This window comes from Idiotropiscis lumnitzeri, chromosome 14 (assembly GCF_059441095.1).
Source record: "Idiotropiscis lumnitzeri isolate Australia: NSW breed Sydney's pygmy pipehorse chromosome 14, RoL_Ilum_1.0, whole genome shotgun sequence".
NCBI classification, from domain to species: Eukaryota; Metazoa; Chordata; class Actinopteri; order Syngnathiformes; family Syngnathidae; genus Idiotropiscis; species Idiotropiscis lumnitzeri.
The window spans coordinates 17,572,432-17,584,040 of NC_142404.1; the positions used below are offsets into that span (position 1 = coordinate 17,572,432).

The 11,609-nt window shown below is 40.2% G+C and overlaps 1 protein-coding gene across 2 annotated transcripts; it reads left to right on the forward strand.

The window, feature by feature from the left end:
• The first annotated feature begins 5,423 nt into the window (after positions 1-5,423).
• hnrnpa3 (heterogeneous nuclear ribonucleoprotein A3) lies at positions 5,424-11,255 on the forward strand. 2 transcript variants are annotated; one of them, XM_088314394.1, is made up of 11 exons: positions 5,424-5,644; positions 6,976-7,098; positions 7,220-7,366; positions 7,436-7,646; positions 7,733-7,822; positions 7,908-7,982; positions 8,325-8,366; positions 8,441-8,566; positions 9,062-9,178; positions 9,244-9,305; positions 9,411-11,255. In XM_088314394.1, exons 1-10 carry the CDS (start codon positions 5,510-5,512, stop codon positions 9,291-9,293), a joined length of 1,116 nt encoding a protein of 371 aa, XP_088170520.1. In that variant the 5' UTR covers positions 5,424-5,509; the 3' UTR covers positions 9,294-9,305; positions 9,411-11,255. The 2 variants fall into 2 exon arrangements, with proteins under 2 accessions (XP_088170520.1, XP_088170521.1); XM_088314395.1 differs by having other exon boundaries at positions 10,255-11,255.
• Positions 11,256-11,609: the final 354 nt, after the last annotated feature.

Here is an 11,609-nt window from a genome sequence, read left to right on the forward strand (position 1 = left end):
GACATTTTTATTATCTACTGAAAGAAGTCATTCTTTTCCATGTGGCAAAATCCGCACGTTCATTGCGTTCATAGCAAATTCATTCAAGCAAATTCACCGTGATCACGTCCAAAGGTTTGGTGGCCATGAACATGTACATTTTCATCTGACTTGTCAAAATCGGATAAATGCAAACAGATATACCATATTTTCCGGACGGACGATAAGACGCTACTTTTTTCCTCGATTTTTGAACCATGCGGCTTATACAAGGGTGGCGCTTTTCTGCGGATTTTTCTTTCACCAGTAGGGGGCACTCTATAGTTCAGAAAATACACTAAATAAATCTCGTTTTTTTTCTCTTGGAAAAAGAAAAACATAGAAAACTGCGGCTTATCGTCTGGTGTGTTTTTTTTTTCCAAAAGAGTTGCTGTGGCTTATACTCACATTTCTACATATATGTATATCTAAAAATGTGTAAATATTTCAGCGAACCCGCAATTGACTCTCCACCAGTCCAGTTGTGATTCGCTCCAACTCAGCCGACCACAAGCGCAATAGAATCTCGAATTGATGATCTTTGGCCACCTTCCTTCAACTTTTGTTACCAGCTTGCGCGCTCATGTGTGGTCTGTGTGACAATGCGATGAAAAAGCCAGACGAGTCATGTGATGGTCACATGACTTTGGAAGCGCGCCGATAACAACATACGGGTTATTATTACGAGATGTGTGAGAGCGGTGGGCCTCTCCATTTGTTTTCCTCCAGGCAGTCAATTAGCGGCCCCGTGTCGGAGCTGTAAATAACGGTTTTTATTACGGCACACTATCTGCGCCTCATCAATAGGCTGATGCATTGGATGGTTTCCAACAACTGGCTCTCCTCTTGCCATTTTGCACTAAAACAAAACAAGATGAGAACGGGTCAGTGGCTGCATTAAGTTTATAATTCATTTTACGAAAATCTCTTAACACAAATACACCAAATTCCTTCTGTTCATTTTGAAATGAAATTGAAAAATTGGGCAATTTTCTGTCCATGCACTTGAGAAATAAATACTTTCCAGACCTCTCATTCAAAAGAGATTTGTCTGACAGTGTCAATATGCCACGTCAAGCGCTAGTTCATGTATCGGCTTTCAAAGAATAAATCAATATTAATATAAACAAAGTAGGAGCTTCTATTTCCGTGGATTTATTTATGAGTGATCATACAAATATATCGGCGTCTCCTAGGGGAAACTGCAAAACAAACGAGTCGTCGACGTGAAGCAATTCAATGATCATCCGTCCAGAAAGAAGTCATATAAATCAAAAATATGCTGCCGAATGTGTTGTTCGATTAAACGGAACGACCGAACATTACACTTAAACATGCTGTAAGTTTCGGTTAATGGTTTACTTGATTTTTTTTCAGGGTGAAGACTGACATGAACGAGCAGTGAAAAAGCATTTTTAGAGTCAAACAAGAGTGGATTGTGTGTACTTTTAAGGCAAATAAAAATAACAATAATAATACAACAACTACTAAGTAGATTTGGACATGGCAAGTGAGCAAATTGAACATGATTTGTGAAATGATTTGACAAAATCTTTTTGTTTTCAACATGAGGCATATTTAGTGTTGCATATTGTTTCAATTCATTTCCATTTTTTTTGGAACACGAAATATTAATGATAAAAACAAAAATTGGATGTATGCAGGAAATGCACACCGATGTCAGGAGCGTGTGGCTAGCCTGAATGTTTCCAATTTAAATGACATATTCAGCCGCCTATGCATGCAGTGGTTTTCAAAACAACGCTCAGGTTGTGCTTTGTGATGCTGTAAGTCGAAAGTGCCATCAACACCTTGAGGCATCTCATTTATTTTATGCATCCTCTGTTGAATGCAAATATGCACACCTCGGTTTCACAGAAGCAAAAAAAAAAAAAAAAAAACGCAAGGCTACACCAATCTCCTGTAAATTGAATGCTGATTCTATTTATATTTGCTGTGATTTATACCCCGTTTCCTCCATGCGAGTGAACAGGAAACAGATGCAAGGAATTGTTCTTTGCCTCAATTCCTCGGGGAGCGATTGTACTCAACACCGATGTGTGAGACCAGCTTTGTACTTGCATGTGAAAAGGTGTAGACAGTATCTAAATGGACTGCTTGGTTTCCCTCTTCTGGATGTCCATTTCCTCACGGTTTCCATGTGCGTATGTCCGTCTGGCCAAAACACAGGTTATCTACTGCGAGTTCGCTCCCTGGTGTGCATGTGGAGCCAAGTTCGTGCCTCAAGGTCAGCAACATACAATACAATAATAATATACAGAGAAATAAATAGTAGGTCAACTTTCAAAGTGGATCTTGAATGAAAATTTCCGCTCATTAAGTATTTTTCTCATTGGAAGAAAGTGTTTCTTATCATGGCACGATGATGGGAACAAACAAGCAAACAAATATAATTAAAATTTCAGATGACTGCCAGACATGTCATCACAGGGGGGAGATAAACATTTCTTGTCTGGCAACCGTGTTTCGCATCGGTATGCTGTGATGACAGAGGATAAAGCTTTGACTTTTCGTGGACCATGCTGCCATCTAGTGGAGATTAATGACAACAACAAAAACAATGTTCATGGCTTTTGGGGTAAAATCGTGCACATTGTTGTGTAGTGGGTTTAGAAAATGTAAGGAGCGATATGGATCGATAGATTTTTATTATTATTCATATTGGCATTAATGCTTTTGTCGTTCGTAATATGTTTAGGTGACACTGCATATTCTGTCTTCTCAACATACAGCCAGCGCAACATTGCAATGAAATGGAAGCAGTTCGTGGTTGTGTTCAGCAGTGATTCTCAAAGCGTGGTGGTACGCGGGCTCCCTCTAGTGGTTTGCGAAATAATGGCTGCTTAAGTTCAGTTCAGTTACATGTAACCTTTTGTGTAAAACTTTTGTTTTAATTCCATATTTTATATGACTTATGTGCCATACATATTAATTAAATAATTATTTAAGTTCAGTATGTTCCCGGCGTATTGCACGGCAGAGCCTATCAGCATTTGAGAGTTGAAATGATTTCCATTTTCATTCTTTGTGGGCTTTTTGGTATGTGTCAGTGTTTTTTTTTTTTTTTGGGAGAGTTTTTTGTTGGATGTGAAAGTTTTTGATATGTAAGAGTTTTTTAGTGTGTGCTAGTGAGAGGTCTTTCTTTATGTGTCTGACGTTTTTTTATGTGTGAGCGTGTTTTTGTTGTGCTTCAGTGGTATATTAGAGGTCGGTTATTTTTGCCCGATACAGCAACTCATAGTTTTTATCTTATCACATTTGACCCATGAGTAGTAGGCTTAGTTGCATCATCTCATCACACACATACACCCCCCCCATACACACACACACACACACTTTTCTGAAGATTTACTCCACACGTTATTTTTGCTGACGTGTCGCTGCACAGCCACTGCTTTCTACCAGAATTACAGCTCACCATAATTTGCAGGTGTAAAATGCCTATAAAGCAATATGAATTATTTAATACAGCTTTTAAGTGCATCATTTTAGTCCATCGCCTTTATTACACAAATCTTTACCAGCAAGGATGAATTGTTAAGACCTTTGAATGAAATCCATGAAATATTCATTTCATTCATTTCTAATATATATATATATATATATATATATATATATATATATATGGCCGCATCTTCCAAACTGTGCGTCACAAACTTACAATTGGGGGCTTTCTATTCAGACATTATTCATGTGACTCACTGCGCTCTGATCGTAAATTTATAACTTCTATTGTCGGCGTGAAAAACCAACATACCTGTTAGTTTATGATCGCTACAGACCAGCACTAATACATCAGGTTTATTTATACAGTATGACACGAGCACTAAAGCAAGTACATTTGTCAAATGCACATTGAGGTTCAGTCTACTGTACTTAAATGCTTGGCAAGAAAACAAAATCCAACGTTTAAGCTGTGGTCAGCATAACAAAAATGTATTTCTGATAACGGTCATAAATGACTTGACAAGGCAAGGTAACAAATGCAAAAACTACAACTTGTATACGGGAAAATGATTTCATTGATTGATTGTTAAGACTTCACTTGCTTGATCATTGATTAAACTAACTTGTTGCCATGTTCAATCATTCCTGCCTTGATTTTTTCCTCCTATGAGATCAAACCGATCTTGTGAATTTGTCAACATCACAAAACCAAAGCAAATTTGGATACATTTTTCAGTTGATGTCCCCAATTTAAAAAATCACAGCAAATGATTCCATCCTTTTTTTTTTTTTTTATAACTTACAAGCTAATGTTTTCGGCCACTTTCTCTTTCGTCTCCGAGCTATAATTGCTGTAACAGAAATGGGTCAAAACAGAAGGCATGTCTGCTTTTGGACTGATTATAAATACTTTGCCTTTACCAGTGTCAGAACAGCATTAGCCTCTTTTATTGGGGTTGTATTTTCCTCACCGAGGACAATAAAGTTAATGACAAGTATTGTCTGAGCCATAAAGCAGTCATATATTTGGACGTGCTGGTCGGGCTCAAGCAGGCTTCGTAGCATCTGGTTCATAGATCATACACCAATCGTGCTTATCACCAATATCTAACTAAGGAAACAAATACTCTGTCATGTTTCCCCTCATTACAGATAGCAGCTTTAAAAAAAACATTTATTGCATCACATTGCATCCTTTTCATAGTCTACCATAAACAAGCACACAAATCACATTGAGGCACGTTTTTCTTTTCATTATTTCTCCATAATGGTTACTTGGCATTGTGGATGAGTTCTGAGGTTGGGGGGTTTGAATCCAGGCTGGGGAGTTTGCATGTTCTCCCCATGTTTGATGGTCCAGTTCTGGGTACTCCCACAAGACTGGGTGGAAGAAAAGACATAATGACATAAGCATAGTATGAAAGGGATGACAGAAAGAATGAAGGATGGACAGAAGAGACAAGGATGAAGGGGAGATGGGAGGGTGGAACAAAAGATGGCAACAAGGATGTATAAAAGGAAGCGGCGACAGGATAGAAGGAAGAAAGTCACGAAGAAGGGCTTCAAGGAAGAAAACAAGGATGTGGAAAGACGAAATAACAATAAGGATGCTGAAGGAAGGATGAAAGAAGGAAGAATTGAAATAAGGATTGCCACCACCTGTAAATTCTCCCTCAAGTCTTGTAACCCTTGACCACAATCCCAACTCAGCCTCATTTGAAACCATCGCTACATGCCTGAAACAATCCCTATTTAGTATTGATGAGATGAAACTGAGTACAAATAAAAGTCTATTTATAATACATGAAAATGACTTAGTGTATACCTATATCTTGCCCCACTCAGTACATAAAAAAACGTTGAACTGGCGTCTTATTTTCAGGAATGTGATATTCTTCAGCCACTAGATGGCAGAAGTTGTTTGCGTTTTTATGTGGCTTCCTTCGCAGCAAACACGAAGCTCGCATGACGTTACAGAAATATTTCGCTTTAAGATGAAAATATTATTAGATGTAATATTCTCATGACACCAGTTTTGTGCTGGTTTCTGGTCGTGTGTCGACGAAGGAACAGTCTAGACCGCGCTAATGACGTAAGCGTTTGGACTTTGTCACGTGACCAGCTCGGTCGCTTCACTGAAATGGACGTCAAAATGGAGGTCGGGATATTGTGATATATTTTTTTTTTACCATAATTCGTCATACATTTGCATGTCGATGTGATGGCGTCATCAGAGCTCTTTGACACGATGACAGATGTGACGTGGCGTCTTTGCTCTTTGTTGTTCGCGTTTTCAAAGCTCGCGGTGTGGTTGGAATTAGCATGTGAGCTAGCGGTAGCACTCAGCCAGCACGTAGCTGTCAGGGCTCCGCGATGTTGTAATGAAAATTACAGTGAAATTAACTTAAACCGTTTGAGACGATAGCGTTAAACTAGATCCGACTAATTATTAATTGAATATGTGGATGCCTTGTCTGATTAAGCTAGTTCGTGTGAAACCCGTGTTAAAAGCGACAGGCCGTGTAATGACTTAGGTTCAATAATATCAATGCATTGTAGTAAACATGGTGTGCCGAAAGTAGGTACTGTATTGTATACTCTTATATAATATATAATTTGAATCAAGAGAAGAATTCATACAGTCACTGAAGGAAGTCAGAGTAATAGTTGGAAGCAAAGTCAGGAAAAATGCAGATTATAAAGAGGCAAGGAAGGAAAGAAGAAAAAAGCAGGTCTGTGATGGAAGGAAGGGAGGTAAGGAAGGCAGAAAAGCAGGTTTAAGTGCAGGAAGCTAGGATGTAAGGTTTCATTAATGAAAAGCGTGTCTGAAGGCAAGGAAGGAAGGTAGGTTCCAGCAGAAGGATTGAAATATGAATGTAAGACAAAGAAAATGTGAGGGAAGGAAGGAGGCCGAGAAGGAAAAGGTGGCCAGAAAAAAATGTAAATGTTTTAATTCAACTCACTGAAATTGTATACAGTAATCCCCCACTGTATCGCAGGCTGCTATCTTGCAGTTTCCCCCTCATTTTTAAAGTTGGTACTCTATAACTTGTGTTTTCTATTGCTTTTGCTTTATCTCAATGTGTGATATCTTTTTAAATATGTCTGGAATGTAGCTCCCTGCGCTGGTGGGGTGATTAGTCTTTGTGCCTTTTTTTGTCCTCGCTGCATGTTGTGTTGCCATACTAAAATGTGGTGATGTAAGTAAAATAGTTACGCTGATAACTATAAAAATGAATTGATACATGTTTATTTTTGTGATAGTCTTAGATGATAATTTTATTTGGGTCATCTAAAATAATAGTTAACAAAATATTTCAGTTTTATAACATTCACATTTACACTTACTTAACATTAAATTAACGCCTCGCTCATTTAAAGAACTTTGCTTTCTTGAAATTGAATCCCATGTGCTTATGTTATGTGAACTGTGAGCTTTTTGTGTCGAAAGTGTTATTCATTGCCACCTTATTTGTGTTAAACATACAGGACCTTGACTGTAAAGAACCGGAGCAGCTCAGGAAGCTCTTTATCGGTGGCCTGAGCTTTGAAACCACAGAGGAGAGTTTACGGGCCCATTTTGAGCAATGGGGAACACTGACAGACTGTGTGGTATGTTTATAAGTGTTGCCTTTTGGAACTAATTTATTTACCATTATGAAGACAAAAATTAGAGTGAATACATTTTCTTCAGTTGTTGAAGTCATTGTATTTTATGGTGTTTGATCGTCAGGTGATGAGAGATCCCAGCAGCAAGCGGTCGAGAGGTTTTGGCTTCGTGACCTTCTCCTCCATGTTGGAGGTTGACGACGCCATGAAAGCAAGGCCTCATAAAGTAGACGGCCGAGTTGTTGAGCCCAAGAGGGCCGTGTCCAGAGAGGTACCCGAACTCCGTGGCTGGCGCTCATGTGACCCACGTGTATGATTGTGGTCATCACTCTTGCTTTAGGACTCCAATAAACCAGGCGCTCATCTGACGGTGAAGAAGATCTTTGTGGGCGGTATCAAAGAGGACACAGAAGAGTACCACATCCGAGACTATTTCAAGAAATACGGCAAGATCGAATGCATCGAGATCATGGAGGAACACTCTTCGGGCAAGAAAAGAGGCTTCTGCTTTGTCACTTTTGACGATCACGACACCGTTGACAAAATTGTTGGTATGTGATTTGTTTCTTGCCATCAAACCCTCCAAGGGATGCTGTCAGTGTTCCAAGTGTTTTCAATTCTGTGTTTTGCCCTGAAGCTCAGAAATATCACTCCATCAACGCGCACAACTGTGAGGTCAGGAAAGCGCTCTCAAAGCAAGAAATGAACGTCATGTCCAATAACAGGGGTAAGCGGACAAGCCACGGATGAAAACATTTCTGATTTGCATAAAATGTTTATTCACTTTAATTTGACCATTGTCTCCATTTCAGGAAGGAGCGGAGGTTCTGGGAACTTCATGGGTAGAAGTAATAATTTTGGAGGTGGAGGTGGTAACTACAGTCGAGGTGCGTCGTAGTCTTTGTAAGGCACATGAATGTCTTTTTGTTGTATTGACACGAATGGAATTGAATTTATTGTTGTTGCACATGTCAGGAGTACAGAGCAATGAAATTCTCTTCGCAGCTACAACCTGCACAATTATCGCTCCTTAATAGATTTATAATTGCCTATGGGTGCCTCAAGATGGCAGCAAAGGACTACTTTGTGTAGATTAAGCTCCTCTGCAGTTCCTTGGTACCAAGATGAGGACTCACTACTTCTACTGCAATGTTGCGCCCAAAAAAAAATTACAAATGAATACATTAGATTGGTGTCTTTGATAACAATACTCCTCTTTTGTTTCTCAGATAACTATGGTGGAGGACGAGGTGATTATGATGATTTTGATGGTGAGTAAGTGTGTTTCAAGTTTTTGGACGGAGCAGATATTAACCCTCCTGTTGCATTTGTCACTTTTTTTTAGGCCCTGGTGGTAATTATGGCGGAGGAGGTTATGGAGGACGAGGGAACTATGGAGGGGGCGGCTATGGTAATCAGGGTGGCGGATTTGGTGGCGGCTGTGATGGAGGTTACCGAGGTAACGGTGGAGGTAAAGCCTTTCATTATGTCCAGAGTCAGTGGAACCTCTCAAAGTTGCTGACGTTTTATTTTTTTTGTGTGTGTGTATTTTTGGTTTTTAATTAACTGTCTTGAGTGACAACTAACCTATCAGCACATAGCACTTTACATCTTCATTCCTTACTTTGAAATGGCAAGCATGGCAAAGATGTGGACTCAAATACACAACTGAAGTGGCAGTGATCGAAACCTATTGAAAAAAAAAATAGTAATGGCGCCAAACAGCTGTCAGCAAAACACGTCTTTTCAATGCTGAATTTAACGAATTGTTCAGCCTTTTGTGTACCTTGTTTTAGAATATAAATCCAATTCCTGGTGCCTTCCAATACATCGTCTTCTCTTTTCACGTTGTTTCTTACCTTTGTCGGTTTATTTACCTCAGTTGTAGAACTGAGGTTCCACTGTGGGGGTTTGAGTTGATAATAGTTTAGTTGTCAAATAAATTGAAGTCCGTATTTGTTGCCAGGTTACGGCGGGGGTGGGAATTACAATGATTGTGGTAACTATGGTGGCCATCAATCAAACTACGGACCCATGAAGGGAAACAACTTTGGTGGCAGAAATTCGGGTGGACCATATGGAGGTGAGTCGTCCCCTCGAGTAAAAGCAGGGAGTAATCAGAACTTAGGTGTCCTATTTAATTCTCAGGTGGCTACGGCGGAGGAGGCGGCGGCGGCTACAGCTCGCGGCGCTTCTAAAACGTGACATTGGTAAGTTTTGGATTGGCTCACACAGCGACGCTCGTAGCAAGAGGACAGAGAAAGCTCATGCAAGTGCAGAATAACTGTTTGTTCTATCCTGTATCCATTCAACAGGCTTCAGTTCTTAGCAGGAGAGTCGAGGCGGTGAGCAAAGGAGTTGTCAGGAAAGCTGCAGGTTACTTTGAGGCTTTAGAGGAGCACACGAGTCAGACTGTTAAAGGAAGAAGCATTGTACATTCAAATCAAGACGTGAGCGCATTGCATTGATATCTTACTCTGATGGAATTTTTTTGCCTTTTTGGTTGTCGTGCCAGGTGTTGAGTTTTCTTTTTCGAATATGGAGCCCGTTTGTATCTTGTATTTCTCATTGTTTTTTAACATGGCTTAGATGAACTCGTTTTTTTTTGTCCTTCAGTATAGTCCCTCAGATGAGTCAAGTGTCTTTGGATTATTGTATGTGAAAACAGTAAAACCTTCAACGTGTCTGGTTTAGATTTCAGGGAATTCTAGTTTGTGCAAAGCCCGAATAAAAATGGTCTAGTCAAGTCATGTGAGATTGTGTTGTGTGCCCGATGTGCGTGATGACGGACAAGGCGCCGATGGGTAGGCCTAGTCCTTCCACAGTAGCATTATTGGAGCCCCGAGTACCTGCAGCATGACGGTCAGACAGCACGTCTTCAGCCAGCGCCAGCACAGTGGACCAGTCAGCATTGTGAGAGAGAGAGGGGAGGAGGCGGCAGCCAGCGCAACGCCGGCACGGAGGAAGCTCGCAGAGTCAAGGCTAGCTAAACCTGAAGCCAGCTAGCGAATGGACATGTGGGAGGTGGGGGCATCCTGTTGAGTCAGTTTACTCACTAAATGCTGTAGGTGTCAGACTTGAGAAGGGAGTGAGTATTTAACAAGAGCTGACTTGAACAAGAGCGAGCAGGTAAGAGTAACCACTTTGCTTGATTTGCAGATGTGGAAAGAGGCGGGAAATCTGTAAAGATGCGGTAACATGGAAGGGTCTGGATGGGTAAGACTTTTTACAAATATCCTCCGAGGCTGCTCTTGTCTTTCTTTTTTTTTATTAATGGACAGGCTGTCCCACTGTGACCTTCATGAGGTGATAATTCACAATCACCAGTAATCATAAAAATGTTTCATATTCTGTTTTTGTTGAGTTGGTGCTATCTGGCTCAAAGCACCAAAAAGTCCAAATCTGTTCATCTCTGACAGTTTTTCAACTTTCTTGGCTTTTTCTGCTCGAAGACTCAAAAACTCAAATTTTAGTTGAACTCAACATTTGGCCATAGTGTGAATCGATTTTGGCTTAATGTCCTAACAAGCATGGGCTAGTTAGCAGTTTCAAGGTATACGGTGGATTTAGTCACTTTAAAATCCACTAAAAACTAATACTGTCTAGTTCCTGTTTTAATTTTTTATTTTTTTAATAGTCTGTGCGAGTAGAGTAACCGGACCCCACCCCTTGCATTGTTGGTGTGAGCAGTCTTGAGTCTTATTATTTTTACACTAAACATTTACATATTTTATTAAAAAAAAAAAAAAAAACCTAGCTGGTTACACGTCGAAGTTTTCAGGCAATTTTACTTGACAGCAGAAACTTCCAAGCTGTCATTGATGCACGAGCAGCCATTTAACGACATTACATTGGACCTTGCCTGCCCAGGGTATAATTTCATCCAGAGCCCTGCAATGACGACTCAAAACATATGACAGTTGGGCTCTGGATTTGTTTACTACATTTTGTTGAATATCACGGATAATTTAACCAAATCTAGTCCTTCGACAAGTCTGATGGGTCGAAAGGTATCGTGTCATAAAACATAGGAGGCTGTGTCTTAACTGTTATTAATATTTAGTCGTCGAGAACTGGAATAAAGGTATTTTTCTTGGATTGTTTCGATGTCCAGTTGTTAAGATGTTTGCACGTGTTTACAAGTAAATTTGTGACATGTTTTTGACCTGTGTCAACTCATTTATCACACACACACACACACAATATGTGGGCTTGGCAGTTCAAGGTGGTGCTTGTGTGTGAAAGTGCATGGCAGGCAAATAGCGTGTTGAGAACGCATGGCAAAAGTCATGCATCAATTGTGGCCTTTGTTGTGCAACACAATTGCAGCGGAGGTGATTAAATGACGCCAGATTGCCGTATTAAAAGATTTAGGTTACTGTACAAACAAGGGCGCTGTGAATGGGGGGGGCAGATTGGGAAATTGGGTAAAAGCCGATAAACACGCCCGGTATCTGTACCAAGTTGCGTTCATTTGCTGCGTGAGCTTGCCAAGTCCACAAGTAACAAACGTA